Source organism: Ogataea philodendri, assembly GCF_020536065.1.
Source record: "Ogataea philodendri strain CBS6075 chromosome Unknown scaffold14, whole genome shotgun sequence".
Classification (NCBI taxonomy): Eukaryota; Fungi; Ascomycota; class Pichiomycetes; order Pichiales; family Pichiaceae; genus Ogataea; species Ogataea philodendri.
Genome location: NW_025764159.1, coordinates 132,584 through 148,919, shown reverse-complemented (window position 1 = coordinate 148,919; position 16,336 = coordinate 132,584). Strand labels below are relative to the sequence as shown.

At 40.2% G+C, this 16,336-nt stretch overlaps 12 protein-coding genes across 12 annotated transcripts; 3 read left to right on the top strand and 9 right to left on the bottom strand.

The window, feature by feature from the left end:
• Positions 1-16: 16 nt before the first annotated feature.
• On the bottom strand, positions 17-391 carry OGAPHI_006424 (uncharacterized protein; the record flags this gene model as incomplete). Its single annotated transcript, XM_046207710.1, has 1 exon — positions 17-391. One exon carries the CDS (start codon positions 389-391, stop codon positions 17-19), a length of 375 nt encoding a protein of 124 aa, XP_046058689.1.
• Positions 132-1,073, top strand: OGAPHI_006423 (uncharacterized protein; the record flags this gene model as incomplete). The annotated part of the gene is made up of 1 exon (XM_046207709.1): positions 132-1,073. The coding sequence occupies one exon, from the start codon at positions 132-134 to the stop codon at positions 1,071-1,073; it is 942 nt and encodes a 313-aa protein (XP_046058688.1).
• An 84-nt stretch (positions 1,074-1,157) lies between these two features.
• Positions 1,158-1,826, bottom strand: OGAPHI_006422 (uncharacterized protein; the record flags this gene model as incomplete). Its single annotated transcript, XM_046207708.1, has 1 exon — positions 1,158-1,826. One exon carries the CDS (start codon positions 1,824-1,826, stop codon positions 1,158-1,160), a length of 669 nt encoding a protein of 222 aa, XP_046058687.1.
• A 341-nt stretch (positions 1,827-2,167) lies between these two features.
• On the bottom strand, positions 2,168-3,238 carry OGAPHI_006421 (uncharacterized protein; the record flags this gene model as incomplete). The annotated part of the gene is made up of 1 exon (XM_046207707.1): positions 2,168-3,238. The coding sequence occupies one exon, from the start codon at positions 3,236-3,238 to the stop codon at positions 2,168-2,170; it is 1,071 nt and encodes a 356-aa protein (XP_046058686.1).
• Positions 3,239-3,723: 485 nt separating this feature from the next.
• Positions 3,724-4,728, bottom strand: OGAPHI_006420 (uncharacterized protein; the record flags this gene model as incomplete). The annotated part of the gene is made up of 1 exon (XM_046207706.1): positions 3,724-4,728. The coding sequence occupies one exon, from the start codon at positions 4,726-4,728 to the stop codon at positions 3,724-3,726; it is 1,005 nt and encodes a 334-aa protein (XP_046058685.1).
• Positions 4,729-5,403: 675 nt separating this feature from the next.
• Positions 5,404-5,784, bottom strand: OGAPHI_006419 (uncharacterized protein; the record flags this gene model as incomplete). The annotated part of the gene is made up of 1 exon (XM_046207705.1): positions 5,404-5,784. The coding sequence occupies one exon, from the start codon at positions 5,782-5,784 to the stop codon at positions 5,404-5,406; it is 381 nt and encodes a 126-aa protein (XP_046058684.1).
• Positions 5,785-6,369: 585 nt separating this feature from the next.
• Positions 6,370-7,791, bottom strand: OGAPHI_006418 (uncharacterized protein; the record flags this gene model as incomplete). The annotated part of the gene is made up of 1 exon (XM_046207704.1): positions 6,370-7,791. The coding sequence occupies one exon, from the start codon at positions 7,789-7,791 to the stop codon at positions 6,370-6,372; it is 1,422 nt and encodes a 473-aa protein (XP_046058683.1).
• A 288-nt stretch (positions 7,792-8,079) lies between these two features.
• OGAPHI_006416 (uncharacterized protein) lies at positions 8,080-9,180 on the bottom strand (the record flags this gene model as incomplete). Its single annotated transcript, XM_046207701.1, has 1 exon — positions 8,080-9,180. The coding sequence occupies one exon, from the start codon at positions 9,178-9,180 to the stop codon at positions 8,080-8,082; it is 1,101 nt and encodes a 366-aa protein (XP_046058681.1).
• Positions 8,224-8,769, top strand: OGAPHI_006417 (uncharacterized protein; the record flags this gene model as incomplete). Its single annotated transcript, XM_046207702.1, has 1 exon — positions 8,224-8,769. One exon carries the CDS (start codon positions 8,224-8,226, stop codon positions 8,767-8,769), a length of 546 nt encoding a protein of 181 aa, XP_046058682.1.
• Positions 9,181-9,899: 719 nt separating the features above from the next.
• On the bottom strand, positions 9,900-10,766 carry OGAPHI_006415 (uncharacterized protein; the record flags this gene model as incomplete). The annotated part of the gene is made up of 1 exon (XM_046207700.1): positions 9,900-10,766. The coding sequence occupies one exon, from the start codon at positions 10,764-10,766 to the stop codon at positions 9,900-9,902; it is 867 nt and encodes a 288-aa protein (XP_046058680.1).
• A 587-nt stretch (positions 10,767-11,353) lies between these two features.
• On the top strand, positions 11,354-13,780 carry OGAPHI_006414 (uncharacterized protein; the record flags this gene model as incomplete). Its single annotated transcript, XM_046207699.1, has 1 exon — positions 11,354-13,780. One exon carries the CDS (start codon positions 11,354-11,356, stop codon positions 13,778-13,780), a length of 2,427 nt encoding a protein of 808 aa, XP_046058679.1.
• Positions 13,781-13,804: 24 nt separating this feature from the next.
• On the bottom strand, positions 13,805-14,570 carry OGAPHI_006413 (uncharacterized protein; the record flags this gene model as incomplete). Its single annotated transcript, XM_046207698.1, has 2 exons — positions 13,805-14,454; positions 14,543-14,570. The coding sequence occupies 2 exons, from the start codon at positions 14,568-14,570 to the stop codon at positions 13,805-13,807; spliced, it is 678 nt and encodes a 225-aa protein (XP_046058678.1).
• Positions 14,571-16,336: the final 1,766 nt, after the last annotated feature.

The window sequence follows — 16,336 nt, the reverse complement described above, 5'->3', positions numbered from 1 at the left end:
CATATCCATTAGGCGTTTAGCTGGATTTAAAAACCTGTTGAGACATCTTTCTCTCCTTAATTAAGATATTCTCTTTTCCATCATCGATACGGACTAAATAGCATCTTTCTTCAGATAGTGATACTGATGCAATGAGAGCAGATACATTTCCATTTATTCTCACTCTAGGTCTTTCAAGATTGGGTTCTACCTTGGCGGTTCCAACAGGATCGCAGTCTGATACTTTGATTCGATCTAGCTTCACTGAACTTCCCTCGGTAAACATTTCTATGATGGCTTCTACTCCCGTTCCAAAATGGTTATCTGACTTCACAGGTTTGACTGAATGGCCTGGAGCTGATCCGCCATATATTCCACTTGATTTTATTGATCTTAAATCTTTGCCTAACATTCCTCCCAGAGCGCCTGGTGTCTGTCCTCCCGACCGCTCAACTTGTTCATTTGATTGCTTCAAATGTATATCGTTTGACGATGCGTATACTTGCCCAACTCTGTCTCAAACTTTCGATGATGGGCCTTCTCCCTACACCCCAAAACTCCTTGCAGGGTTAAATCACAAGACAACTTTCTTTACAATTGGGATGAACGTTGTTAGATATCCTGAGATCTACAACCAGATCAAAAATCAGGGACATCTTCTTGGATGTCATACTTGGTCACATAAGTTTTTGCCGGAGCTAAACAATGAAGATATTGTTGCTCAACTTCAGTGGTCAATTTGGGCTATGAATGCAACCGGCTCCCATCTGCCCAAATGGTACAGACCACCGTATGGTGGCGTTGACGATAGAGTTCGGCAGATTGCTAGAGCTTTCGGAATGCAGGCAGTTCTTTGGGATCATGACTCCTTTGATTGGAAAATGGAAACTTCACCTCCATCCAGGACAGCCGATGACATCTATAGTGATGTTCGTCGCTGGAAAGATTCGGGAGTCAATGGACTAATTTTAGAACACGACGCATATCTTTCCACTGTCAACTCAGGTATCGAAGTTAGCAAGATTGTTGGTGCAGGGCAAATGACAGTTGCTCAGTGTGTCGATAGCATTGACTACATCAACACTTTCGATTAAGTTAGTTTTATTTATACTGAATATTTAACTTCTTTTATCTAAAAGTAGTATGAGCAAGTAGTACACGAGACGTGTGAATCTAATCTAATTATTCTTCCATGTGAGGTTGAATCGACCTTCTGGAACAACATAATTGTCTAACTTTTCGACCACCTCCTCGGCTGTGTTTGCAACTGCTAGAATACTACTATTATTCTTTGAAATGAATCCGGCTTCCACAGCGCTGTCCAGAAACTTGATGAACTCATCGTAAAATCCATCAACATTAAACAGAACGACTGGTTTCTTGTGAATTCCTAACTGAGACCAAGTCGTCACTTCCATAATTTCCTCCAACGTGCCAAAGCCACCAGGCATTGCCACGAATCCTCCATTAGCCTCCATTCCCATCATTTTCTTTCTAGTGTGCATATCCGTGACAATGGTGGTTTTCCCGTAACTATCATCCAGAGGCGTTTCTCCCTTGTGATTCTCCACATCTGTCTGTATTTTCTTATTGATCTCGTCAACTGAGTCGGATCTCTCTTTAGTGACAAGAGCGTCAGGAATGATTCCATGAACATACCCATCCTGAGATGCCACCGTTTTTGCGATGATGCCCATCAGTCCTGTAGTTCCACCTCCGTAAACAAGACCATATTTCTTTGAAGCAAGTAAATTACCTAGCTCTGTAGCTGCCTTGGTGAAGGATGCATTCTTCCCGAAAGATGATCCACAAAACACGCAAATTGTTTTCTCTGGAGTAACTGTCATGATATACGATTGATATTATAGATATTATGTTTCGAATTGGTGAGATATTCCCTTCTTTTATAATGCTAAATCAATATTTGCAATTCCGAAAAGGGCAAATTTCTTTCACCGGGTATTTCTCAGCGCGAGACGCCAATCCGTGTGCAAAAGAAGTGATTCAAATGCTACGGGAATTTATTTGGCGGCCGGATTTTTTTCGGTCCTTCCATGTTGGGATAAAGTAGCTTGAGAGAAATTCCGGCCAAAACTTTTGGCCGGAGATAGTACACTTTAGGAAACACCTGGAGCGATAAGATAAAGATGATTTGAGGAAAATTCGATCTATTAAAAAGCAAAAGCCGTCAGATTAGTACCGAGTCCCGAGAAATCCTACCAATGAATTGCTCGAAAGCTGCAACGAGCGTGAAGCCAAGAACTTGTTCCCACTTCCCATCCGTTTTTGCAAAGTAATCAGCTTTGTCGTAAATTGTAACCCAGCCAACCTTGAAATCGTTAGGGGAATCGTCTTGAGGGTGTCGTTGTAACAGTCCATCTCTTGCATAATAGAATGTACGGTCTGTTCCAGACTCATTATCATCATCCAAATTGAGTGCTTCGAAATTGTCTGCTGCGTCCTCCCGAAGTGAAGAATGAAATGAATCACCTTTAGATAAAACCTTTTTGGTAATTTTAGCTTTCATGTCCCGTTCACAAGGTCTAAATAGTCCTAGTATTGAATCATGCCAGTAAGTTCCTCCAAGTTGTTCATCAATGAAGTATATGGAACCTTCCTTCGATAATTTGACACCATCAATCTTATTTTTGAACAAGATGGTACTTTTCTTCTCTTTCAAAGAACATACGCAGCTTGAGCCTAATTTATAGCATGTCTCCATTACCATGCCATTATGGGAAACAGAGTTCGCTTTATTGGTGTAATTAACGTTCAACTGTCGGTCCTGCATGTGGTCTATAACTTTACCCTCTTCATCAACAAACTGGCTGGCTGTTCCATTCAGTTCAACATTTCCACCTTTTGAGTAAGCTTGTTTTTCAACCGCGAAAGATTTCACTGGATCATAAAGTATATCACCTGTTTCGTTGGATTTGGGATAACTTTGTTTGGTGAAAACTAAACGGAAACCATTATTCGATGCTGATACAAAATTCCGAGTATTGTCTTTCAAGAGCTCTAGATTAACGTAATATCCTGGCGCGCTTCGAACAAATTTGTGACGATCGTCGGGGTTGGTGGTCAGATAGAATTCTGATTGGCTTAATTGTAAAACATGATACTTCCAAAACTTTTGGCCAGGCGGTGACTGTAGTCCTCCTTCTTCCGGAGCCTCAACAATTGTCATAGAATTTGAAGATGTCACCCTAGCAGATGACTGACGGAGCTTCAAACTTTCAAAAGAATTTTTAAGAACCATATCTCAGTTCAGTTTTGATGTCTTGCAAATATACGATGACTCCAAATGGTAATAGTCACGATAAGTGAAATAAGGGTGCTATCGAAAAATGCCGGAATGAAATTTTGCAGTTTTCAAGAGAGATTATTGATCTTTGTGTAAGATTTTAGGCCATCGGTAATCACAGAGACAACTCCTTTTCTCTTTCCTATAAAAAATTCTCCAACCCTTCTTGATCTTTGAAAAGACAAATTATAGCGTTCACACAATCTAAAAGTGTTGACTGAACCAATTACCGCTTCAATTGTCAATTTTATTTAGCTGGTAACAAAATATGTTAGCTAGAGTTCGTCAGTTGTAGGTCACTGTTTATTTGTGATTACGTAATATATTAGGCATAAAGTACATATGCTCTTGGTCGAGAGCCGCCATGTAGGCTCTGTGTGAAAAGTTGCGCTCAAGTTGAAACGGCTGCTCAAAAGACTGACATCACGTCAGTTTTCATATCATTCCCTGTTCAATTCATTGCTGGCATCGGCTCCTTGCTCTTTATTAGATTCAAAGACATACAGACGAGCGTCTCGTGAATTTGCAATTTTGGTTGTGTCCCTCATGCTATTCGTTCTCCGATGATGATATCCTTCAAATGCTTCCCACTGAAACTTTCCTGAGCGTTCTACCTTGTAATTGATTGACTTCCTGGCTATCTTCCGGGGAATCCAAGAATCGTAAGGTTCACCCTCAAAAAGCGAAAGGGCGATTCTACCCTTTCCGGTTGATTCCTTAGCTGATTCCGATAAATCAAAACTCGTGACTTTATAACCGGAAATAGCATCGACGGTCGAACTCTCTTTGACGGCGTCACGGGAGCATTCTAGAAGGTCGAAAAATGAAAGACAGCTTTTGAAAAAATCCTCCAGTAGACGTTGGTGTACTATAATATTCCTCTCAACATCCTTGATCCCTTTACCTGTATGCGGGAAGTTGAACATTATAAGGTCTATATGGTCAGTTTCCAAAATACTTATGTTTCTCCTTGAATATTTCTTTGTATTTGAGCTCAACTTCAACGACTCACATAAACGAGTCCCATCAACCTCAAATACCAGTTTGACACCTTTCCCTCTCAACTGCTGAAGTGTCTGTACTGCATGAGGGTATTTGGAAATTATTTCGTCTTCAGAATCTAAGCTTGTTGCCCATAGATGAGATGGCATAACATAATTGGAATTGATTATACTCAAGGCAAATGAAAAATCACCTTCTCCAACCAGAAGTACATTTTCGTGAGATTTGAACGGTATAAATGGCTTCTGAAAATTGTCAGAAGATATAAGCTTATGGCCTTTTTGTTTTCCGGCCCTCTTAGACCTCAAGATGTCTTGCTCGTGTACCCTCGAATCAGTGTGTTTCTTGTTTTCTGATACGACTTGATACCGCGTAAGAGCTGATTCCAGTTTGGACCTACCGCGTTTGCTGTTTTTACTGCCTTTTCCCTTAAGCTTTCCCATTAAATTCACAGATCAATTGGTGCAATTTTTTTCGTCAGTCTCAAGCACATTCATCAACACCAGAAATGATCTTTGATTACAATTTGACCACATGTTGCGCAGCCTTTACACAGCCCTGGTGTTGAATTACGATGTTTGAGTCTCAGTCAACATTGCATATTATATAGTCAGCAGCAAATAGTTTCAACGTCCAATATATCGTCAACCTTCACATCAAAGCACTCGTCGTCTTGACCTTCAGTTGCAAAGTGAGATTGATGTTCCAATTTTTGCAGCTCCGGGATAGAACTGACAAACAAGGGAATACACATTAGGTTTGAAAGCTTTTCATTGCCGAGGTAGATAATCCTTAATTCCACCACGTTGTTGGTGAGGCTGAAAGTGCTCTCAAGAGCAGCATTTGAACAAGGAATTTCTTTGAGGAGCTGATATGTTGCTCTCAACCTTGGAAAAGGCATAGGCCGGAAAGAGAACCACACTTCGTTCTTAACTTGGCGAGACCACTCACCATAGTCAGTGTTGTAGAGCCCATGGTCATGTTATCCATCGATTTCCACGCTGAAGCTGCTCTTCTCTGAACTCTCATATGCTAAAGCTTTCGCTACAGATTCGTCCAAATCGAGGTCATAAATCTTCTTGATAAATCGGTGCGCTTGAACAATTCAAAAAGAATCTCTATTCTGGAGCGTCCCAAAGGCCTGAATTTGTAAGGAAATTTTGAGTGTCATGATGCCCCCAATTGATGGTCGAAAACAGTAGCTGGTTGGGATCACTCATTTCAAAGAATGACATCGCGATTATTAGCTCAACTTCAGAAGCAAATATAAAGTACTCACAAAATGTTAAGTAAGAAAGCCCCATTGCGTTGAGAAAACCTGGATTAAAGCCTTTCAGTCTTTTGGTGAATAAAGCAACTGTCAGATCGTCATTATTGCAATGCACATAGGGTTGATCTGCAATATCAAGATGATCCAACAAATCCTGTTCTTTGGAAGGCGGGTTTGATACTGCTGTAAAAAATTCGGGTACTGTCAGAAACGTTCTTGAGTAGCCCATTAAATTGATTATTTTCCTCAATCTCTTGTGATGACTCCATCCAAATCTGAACTCGCACACTATCAAGTTTAGTCCTGTGACTTCTTGAGAACCGTATCGAGTTCCAAGAGATAAAGAACCATGTTTATCTGACTTAGGTCCAGCGTTATTCTATGTTCATCAAAAATTGTTCGACAAGTCCTATCTTGTCAGAGTCCAGATGATTGTGAGAGAAGCCCAAGTCCACTAGCTTACCAAGCACAAAACATGATTCACTAGATTTGTTCAGGATGGTAGTCACCGTAGAGGAAGAGCTTGTTCATCTGGTTTGAATAGGAGAAGTGGGAATTTTATTACCGATGCATTTTTTCCAACGGGAAGAAAGCACGGTATCTCCTCGCACCATCTTGCTGAAACCAAAGCAAACTTTGTATTGATTAAATCTTAAATCAAGACCGAAGAGGAAATAGCATTAATGGTGTAAGGCGTGCAAAATGTGGCTGGTATGTGGCTAGTTGACGTGATGTGTAGTGCCAAAGTTGGCATCACATGGCAACACATGACCATCTCTGATCGAAACACAATCAAGTAGCGACGTTCATTAATTTACGTAGGATAAACTTTTACAATCTGCTCCCTTCTAAAAGACTGTCCTGTCAGAGGATCCACAATTTTATGACTTCCTAGCAAGCTTGCGTGTTCTTCTTGCCTATCGACATCATCAGATGCTTGCAAACTCGTCAAGAATGCAGATGCTGATCTCATTGAACCACTGCCAGAGGACTCCAAAACTGAATCTTGGCTTAATTTCCAGTTGTTCAACATAAGTTTCTCGTATTGGTAAACATTCCCATTCGGAAGCATGACCGAATTGTCGTAAATGTTTGATTTCACCTGATGTGAGAATGGGAGATGGCTCGTCAATTCGAAAAGATCAGTAGAGCAAATTGGACACTCATTGCTGATCCCTGAGCGAGCCCCCATACTCAAATTCTCCTTCAAGTAACTTTCAAAGCTTATATGTTCTGAATCGACTATCTCGTTGATTTCGTGGGCACATGATCTCGTTTTCAACGCAATAGAGCCAATGCTGAGTAAAAGCAGCAACTCAGGACTTTGTTCAATGCCGTATAGGGAATTGAAGTTGAAAAGAAAAAAATTAGCTAGCTTTGTCCATTTCAAATCTTCCAATAGGTCATTGTAATGAGATACGTTCTTCTCGATTTGGTTCATCATGTGCACATTCTGATCGTAAAAGCTTGAAGACTTCAGCCCCCCTGTTTTCGATGATTGAGCAAATACGTTCCTGAAACTGTCGTGATTCCAGCACAGTAATGCTGCCCCAGAAGCAATTTGGTTCAGATTGCCGCGGGCATTTATGTCCAGGAAATTGATAAGATACGAATTTGCAACTTCCAGCGCATCGGGAAGCTTTCCGAGTTTAATATTCTCAATGAAGCTTTGAAAATATGTTTCGAACTCCAAACTAGAATCAGAGTTATTCAATGTTTGAATCGACTTCAAACTCCTCTTGTTTTCCGTACACCAATTCATGAGCACTTTCAAATTCTTATGGATTTTGATCTGGTTATAGATCTCCAGTCCTTGCAATATCACATCATAATCGACCTGTTTTTCCAAACCTAATTTTTTAGCAAGCATGACTCCCGCGTTAAGTTCCTGTGATTGAGAACGATTCAAATAAGATGTTTTCAGTAAAAAGTCGATAATCATAAGATTGATTTCTTCTTTGTAGAATGTAGGTCTGTCCTGAGCAACATTTTCCGTCGTCGCTTTACCGAGAGGCCTGATATCATTTTGATCTATTATACTCAGTCGTAATATTCTAGATTGTAGCCTGGAGATGAATTCATTATGTTGCGCCACCTTGAGTCTCAGCAATTGATTGAAACGTTTCTGCTGTTCAATCAGAGTGTTCATAAGTTGGGTTTTTTCCGCTTTGGAAGATGACATTTCTATCAGCTTCAATTGAGATAAGATATTGCCTTTTTGTCGCTCTACTAACATCTGTACTCCTTTGAAATTCTTTTTGAGTACTTCTATTGGAGTACAGAACTGTGATAACTTAAGCTGGAGATGGAAATCGACGGAATTAAGCGATTCACTCATTTTTTCCCTTATTATTATCGACTGAATTCTCAAATAAAACTAAATTGTGATGTAAATCAATTACATACAGTAATTAGAAATACGTACTTATCATGACCATGCAAAAATATTTTCTGAATATAAATACGTTTTAGTTATCTATACATCACAGATAAGTATAGGTATTCTAGATATTGAATAATCTATTCAAGCATGGAGCTTTGATAAGATGGCCTCCGTAAACTCTGTGGTGGTGGCTTTACCTCCGATATCGGAAGTGACGGTCTTTCCCTCTGCCAAAACATCATACGTAGCTTTTGAGATTCTGTCAGCATAGTCGTCCAATCCAAGATGTCTCAACATCATTGTAGCAGACAAGATCATTCCTGTTGGATTGGCCAGGTTTTTATCTTTGATGTCCAAACCAACGTGTCTGCAACCTGGCTCGAAAACTGCATGTTCTCTACCGAAGTTTGCACCTGGAACAAGACCTGGTCCCCCAATAAGAGCGGCACCAATATTAGACAGGATGGAACCATAAAGATTTGGTGTCACCATGACATCAAACTGTTGTGGGTTCGAAACAGCTTGCATCGAAGCATTGTCCACAATCATGTCCTTGACTTCAATGTCGGGATACTCCGACGTTCCGACATCCTTCACGGTAGCTCTGAACAAACCGTCACCAAGTTTCATAATGTTGGCTTTATGAATAGCGGTAACAAGCTTTCTGTCGTTTTTAATGGCAAAATCAAAAGCAAACCGAGCGATTCTTTCTGTCTTGTATTTGGTCATAATCTTCAAAGATTCCACAACCCCCGGGACAGACTGATGCTCGAGACCAGAATACTCACCCTCGGTGTTCTCTCTCACCAACACGAAGTCAATATCCTGTAATTTAGCAGGCACTCCAGGAATATTCTTGATCAGGACCAAGGAAGCGTAGATATCCAACTCCTTTCTTAATGCGACATTTAGTGATTTTGCAAATGGAGAGCTAGGTGTGTAGGTGATTCCTTTCAATCCAACCTTATTTCTCTTCAAAGAAAGAACAGCCTCATCAATCTGTGAATTCGAACCGGAAACACCGGAAAGCTCGACAGTTTCCCAATCAATTGGGACATTCTCTGCGGCAAAAATCGTCTTAACAGAGTCTGTAATCTCTTTACCAATTCCGTCACCAGGAATCAAAGTCACTATGTACTTTCCACCGTACTTCTTTGGAAGTGAGTTCTCATTCACAGCAGTGGCGAATGTTCTTCTTCCTGAGCCTTTGACCAAGTTATTTTTGACAATTTGTGAAAGCATATCCAAATCACGAATGTTTAAAAAAAATAGATATCGAAATTGATATGTATAGTTTTACTGCGAATGATACTTCCAGCAATCTTTTTTCGCCCACCACGGAAACTCCCCGGTGTACCCTAAAATGCCCGCAGGGTGGTATTTTTTTCTGGGGCCGTTAAACTCATATTTCCGAAGTCGAGTCCGACTTTTAAATTGGGTGTTGCACAGTAGTTTTGGAGGTTCACCGAATTCGGAGTTTAGTCAGGGCACGTGACTGCGCTGACATGATCTTCGCATAATTAGTGTAGCGTTGAAGAAGACATGGGGGATTCGAACAGATTGATTCTACAACGAAATTAACTGAACTCCTGTAAACTTTGACAAAACTCCGGAATCAAGATCTGGAATGCAGTATTAAACCGGTGACTACTATTTTCGCGATTAGTGTCTTCCAAAAGTTGAATTATTCCTAGAAGACTTTTGACCTCCTCAGAAAAGGATAGCTAAAGAAAAAGGGTACTTTTAATCTTTTCCTTAATTCACAGAGATGACCGAGAACCCCATTCACTATATTGGTAAAGACTCGAAACAATCTTTAAGTAAATGAAATGCTGCATGACACGTTCCAAATTGTCTCGGTTTAAGAGCGAGATCATCAATAGGCGATACCGTCGTAAATCAAATTGAGGATAGTTGGACTGTCTGTACAGAGGGCCAAAAGCTTCTTCATGATCACCTTATCACCAGTCGGTCTGCATGTTTCCAAAAGGTTTGCTCGAAAGAAGCTCAGCAATTAAACCTTCTGTGATTTCTTTGTTAAGGTATCTATTGAGTATCTGGGCTTTTTCTCCTGTGCCTCTTCTGGGATAACCATCGTCGTTAAACTTGTTCGGTCCGCTTCTTGAATGTGTTGAACTTGTGTCATAGACCCCCGAGACCGCTCTTCCGCTGTGAGATTCTGGAATCAGGTAAAAAAACAAAAATTCAAGGGCTTTCACCTGAACCTCTTTCCACCCGGTCGAGGAAGAGGTAGTCGAGATTTTATGAGTCAACAATGTGCACATGGCTTTGGTTCCATCCAGATTTTCGAATGTTCTGATATTCGGTACATTCCGCACCAAAATGCTTACGAGAGTTGGAATCACGCTTTCAATGACTTGCGGTGGATTGTGCAAATCCAACAGTCGTAATAAAACAAGCATGTTCGAGTCCAAAATGAACAGATTACGTGATGGAGGGTGGAGAAGAAGACAACCTTGAATCACTTTTAGGCAAATTTTCAATAGCTCATAATCTTTTTGGTGTGCAATATTGGATATGTTGTGTATCAAGTTGGCCACCACGTTTAGGTGAATATCATTTTGAAGAGCTAAAAATTCACCAAATATTAAGTCGTCGGTTTTTGGAACTTTCCACCTCCGCTGTAAGTTTCTGGTCTTCAAATTCAGAGTTGAATGGCCCGTTTCTTGAGATCGGCTTTCAGCAGATTTATCAGAAGTATATGTTGAATTCATTTGCTGCGAGTTCTCCAAAGTTTCATACTTCAAAACACTAAGTTTCCCCAAAAGCAGATCAAGCTGTTGTATTCCTTCCAAAACATTCTCCATGTTTATGGAATTGGAGTTTCTTAGTGCGGTCGCGAGATAAGATTTGACATCCTCCATATTAATTCAAGCCTGAACACATTTAATTGAAACCAAAAAATTCTTTTGACGCGTCAATAGTTCAACCGCTTTCCCAAATATACATAAAAACATGATTCACTCGTCGAATCTCGTGGGATCAGTCTCTGTTTCAAAGTATAATATCTATAGCATGGTGGTCGAGCGATTAGAAGTTCGAGAGCACTTCAAATGTGGCAAAAAGATAGCGATTTATCACTTACATTTTATTACGTAATATGTTGACTTCCTGGGCATTTTATGTGCTGTCTTACCTTTTTTTTACTAAAGCCGTTTATGCTTGATGCTAGCAAAGACCATTTGTCATTATTAATAGTCTCTCTGATACTGCTATCTACAAGAATTGGATTCAAAAGGATCGATCATATAGCAATCCCCATTCTCTGACAAGACCTCAAGTCGTCAAGTTTCCGAGGAGTTATTGCTAAAAGTTGGGAACGCCATTTTTTGTCCTTGTGCGAGTGTTTTGTTCGACAAAGCTTGCAATTGCTTCTCTGGTAATATAGTCCATCATGAATTTGTCTCTTGCTCTGGAGAACGTCAAAATCAACTTGATCGGTGACAAAGCCACAGATTCATTTTTTGCTAAGAATCGAATTTTGATCGGCTGCCTTTCCGGTATACTCTCTTCAGCTTGTCAGTCGGTAGGATTAATCCTGCAACGTAAATCACATCTGATATGTGAATCTTCTGGCTCGGGATCTACAATAATGACACCTTATAAGAGGTCACTTTGGCATCTGGGCTTCTCACTTTTCATCATATCGAATGTATTTGGGTCGAGCATACAACTGTCTACCTTGCCGGTGATAATACTAAGTCCTCTTCAGTCAATCGGTTTGGTTTTCAATACTATTTTCAATTCGTTGATTTTAAACGAAAAGTTTACGCTTGGGTCTTTCTATGGTACGGGTTTGGTTGGCTTCGGAGCATTTTTGATTGCCCTATTTGGGAGTTTCATCGATGAGCCCGAATACAATTTATCTCAGTTTTTGATCCTGCTTGCACAGAAAGAGTTTATTGGGTGGCTTATACTGGAGTATGGAATCGTTATTTTTTTCCTTTGGTGGATCCATGTTTCTGGAAAACACGCTACAAACTCATCAAGCACGATCGATGCCAATGAGAGAACAAATATGGTCTCTCCTGTAAGACCTGTTTACAATCAGGTTTTAGGTATCTTTGGATGTGAGACCACTAATAATGTTCAAGAGAGGGAACCTGCTTCATCTCCTAGTCGACCTCCATCGGGATTTACACTCATTTTAGTCAGATGCGGCTCTTTTTTCCACCACCTTCTATTCACGAACTCCAGCGTTACAACTAAGTCGATACAAGGTGTACTTTATGGTGTTACCTCCGGTATTCTCTCGGCACATTCGCTTTTGCTTGCTAAATCCGCTATCGAGATCGCACTCTCAACAATTATCAACCACAACATTAAACAACTGAACAATCTGACAGCTTATTTGATTGTTCTAACATTTTTGGTTTTGTGTTTGTCACAACTATTCATGTTAAATCAGGGGCTCAAGCTGATCAGCACCTCTATTCTATACCCTCTGGTTTTCTGCGTTTACAGTATTTTCAGCATTCTCAATGGGTTAACATTTTATCAACAATGGTCTCAGTTTTGGGGTTGGGTAGGATTTTTCATTTTATTAGGAACAATTCTTGTTGTCATTGGTGTTTTTGTTCTGAGCAATTGCCCTATCAGTGAACACATCCAAAATACTGAATCTTCAGGTTTGAAACCCCCCGAATCTCCCATAGCTAATCAAGAGGTTGAAAACTATCAAAGTATTTTACAGGTCTCACCAAGTCAGCGAAATAGGAAGAAACAACTAAAAAATGGCGTCGTATCGTCATTCATTTCCTTCAGTGATCCATCAGATGCGGAAAGTCCCTACTATGAACACTTCCCACATGCTCCAGATCGCTCTTCTTCTTCAAGTAACCCATCACCGAAAGATTTGATCAAGCCTATGATTAGAAAAACGGGAGAGAATCTCAATTCAGCTGGCCGAAAGGTTTCTGGATTTTTAAAGAGATCTATTGATAGCATAAATCAGCCACTACCTTTGATCCCCAAACAATTTAATGGCAATGCGGATAATCAAAATTCAATCAAAGGGTTTGATGCAATGACGACCTCTTCCAACTTATCATCATCTCATATTGGCTATGTCTCCTTTGGATCTATGAAAGAATCTTCCATTACCGATTTGGGCGTGGCCTCTAATTCGAACATAGAAGATAGAGTTAACCTTTCAAAGGAAGAACCTCAATCGATGAATGTTACTAAAATGTCGGCTCAGCTGAAGCCTATAAGCCCTGATTCGGGTAGAAAAGAAAACGCGTCAGCTTTGAACAATCATCCTGATTTGAGTATCATGTACGGAGTCTCAAATCGAATTCTGCCTGACTATAATGACCATAGTGATTATAATTCACTCTCTTCAGGCGACAAGCAAATGCGTTCGCAGACAGGAAAATCTGATTTCGAACGCGAATTCGGCGAATTAACAGACCTCCATTCAAATAACCCCGCTTTAAGGACTACTGATATCCACAAGAAATCATACGATGAAATTGGCGAGGATTATAATCCGAATAATTCTTTCAACTTTTCGTTAAATCATACTATTGAGGAAATTCAAAATCAATTAAATGGATATAGTGAGCGCATAGCTCCCAGCCATACTCCACCTCGAAGCCTATCAAAACATTTGGAAGAGGTAGACAAAAGTAACGATTCAACCTATGTTACAGAAGCGAGAATCCAGAAAAAGGCACTTTTTGGAACCCATTTTTCTCCAAACACGGTGAATGGAGGTGTTAAGCCTATGACGCCTTCTTCGAACTCTCATCTTCGTGTGAATAGCAGAATATTTTCATTCGAGCAAAAGGAACTATATGACGAGCTTACAAACGTCTAACAGACTCCTACCGAGCTGTTCATCTTAAATGTCAGCCCCTGTCTCGTCTGCGGGGACCACAAACGCTCCTGCTAAGCAGAGTGCTGGTTCCGAAATATTGTGATGCTGGTAGCTCAGAACCCCGACACCACCTGCATCAAGCAAAAATTGTGGGTTGCAATTAACTTCTCTTCCAACCCAGCGAGCTGCAAAGCATCTTAAAATGTGACCATGACCTATGACCACAACGTTACAATCTTCGCCCTTCTCAAATGCTTCGCGATGAACATCACGTATTCTACTAATCACGGCATCCACTCTTTCTGTAACCTGCTTGTAATCCTCTCCTCCTTCACAACCGTCAGACCAAATCTCCCAGTCACGACTGAGTCCTCGTTCTTCTCTAAGGTCCTTGATCTCGGCAGTCCTCAAACCTTCATACTCACCGTAATCCCATTCTCTAATGTTCTCATCCACAACAAAATTAACATGCTCCAGTTCTTCGGACGGAACTGACTCGAAAAGAAGTTTTTGTGTGTGCAAAGCTCTAGTTCTAGGAGAAGAAATCACCATTTTCAATGTTTTTGGATCAATCAAGTTCGTCGAAGCCGACCCAACAAGTGCACGACCAGTCGCCGCTATCTGCTTGACACCAAAGTCAGTTAGATCGATGTCCGTGAAAGAGGTGTGTTGACCTGATTTCGACCATGCAGTCTGACTAAATTGAAAGTTAGCAACTTTTGGAGATCATTAGGACAACTTACCCATGTCGAACAAAAATACATCTTGGAGTAGGACCAGTAGGCGCCATATTCTCAGTCGACGGGGAAGGTGTAAATCTGTATAAGAAAAATATATAAAATTCGGTCGCAACTTCTCGGAAACGGAAATCTGGGGAGGCTATTTTCAAGATTGCCAAAATTGGCCAATTACCTAATATTGACATATAAGGCTAATTGCTTGGTTTATTTGCCCATAGAGTATTGGAATAAGATTTTGACAATAGCTTTACAAAGATAAAAGCGGCCAGGCTGGTTATCACGGTGAACTGAATACCTAAAAGCAGCAACACGTCTCTCTATAGTTGCCGCTTTCCTTGTTTGAATACTGCTGTTTTCCGGAAGCATCCTGTGGCTCCTTGCGTGATTGGGCAAACTCGAATCTGAGTTGCTGTACCTACGTTACATCATCCGTTCTGACTACTGATAGTCACGTTTCCTTAAACAGAGCTGCCAATCGCTTAAGTCCAAAGTAGCTTCAGTCTTTTTAATAACACATTCCAAATTCAATTATTCTCAAATGTTATGCATAGTATAGGGTGATCAACAAAGAATGACCACAATAAGCCAAAAAGTGAAGCAAAGAAGTCAATTGATCAACTTTTGGTATCAAGATTGCTTTTGAAAGTTATCTCAGGAGAAAGAATTCAAATCGATGATCATTTCATAGCATCTCAATTACACGGCCCATTTACCTGCTTTTAATTCTCAACTGAAGGAGAGTCATATTCGTTGAAAACCAAAAATTTGCTTCTCAGTACAGTCTCAGATTCGTATAAAAGTACTGCTATGTATATGCTATGCACTATATAGGTTTGCAAGACTGAAAATTGTTATATGTGTTTGACCTTAATTGGCTAATGAGTCTGTTCTCGTTTAATGAATCCAATACCTCAGGGCAATTTTGATGCTGAGTTGTCTCTGTAAGAGACAGTAGAACGTCCATAAAAAAGCCATCTATTCTACAGTGTCGAAAAGGATCAAGCACGAGCACTCTGCCTTTGAATAGATGACGTGTGGTCCGGAGGTAAATTGGAACTTTGATGAACTACCACAGCAAAATATTGATATAGCCCTATTTTGGGGGGTCCGGAAGGACAAGCTAAAGATTGCATCCAAATAGCATCTATGGTGCCTGAAGATAGGAACCCCCCTTTCCCTTCGTGTCTCCCAGTAATTTTTTTATTAGATTTTAGTGTTGATGCTTATTAATCAATTGTGTAATATTAAAGATGAGAGCTGTGAATGACTAATCAATTCAATTCAGAAAAATTTATCAATACAAAAAAGTCTTGAGATCTGCTGGGCGAGCAATAGATAAAAGCAGGGAGGAATAAAATTCAGTCAACAAAAAACCCCAACAAACAGAAGGATTTCTACTCACCAAGTATAAACAATCAGCAATGCTCGTCTTTATTGGAGTTGACTCTGTAGTATCCTAATAATTTTAACCAAATAGTTGCATGTGAGTGAGTAATGGTACTCCAAATAGCAACTAAACTGATATCCTTTGGTTCTGATTGGCATCTGTCAGCTGAAGACTAAAATGTCTTATTGTTTAGCAACCAGAGAAATGAGAACCTTGGCCTTTACCTTTCTGTCAAATTCCGTGTAATTGCAACCAGCATCCAGGTTGACTACCGTTACTGGGAGAACCAGAAATTGTCTATCAATGTCAAACTTCTATACTGTTGATTTTAAGTTCGTCACACCTCTATGTTCGGGAAGCTTCCGGCTTGGGTTTCCGTAGCACCTACCTTTAGCCATTAAATTTGAGATTTTGTTTTCCGTTATATAC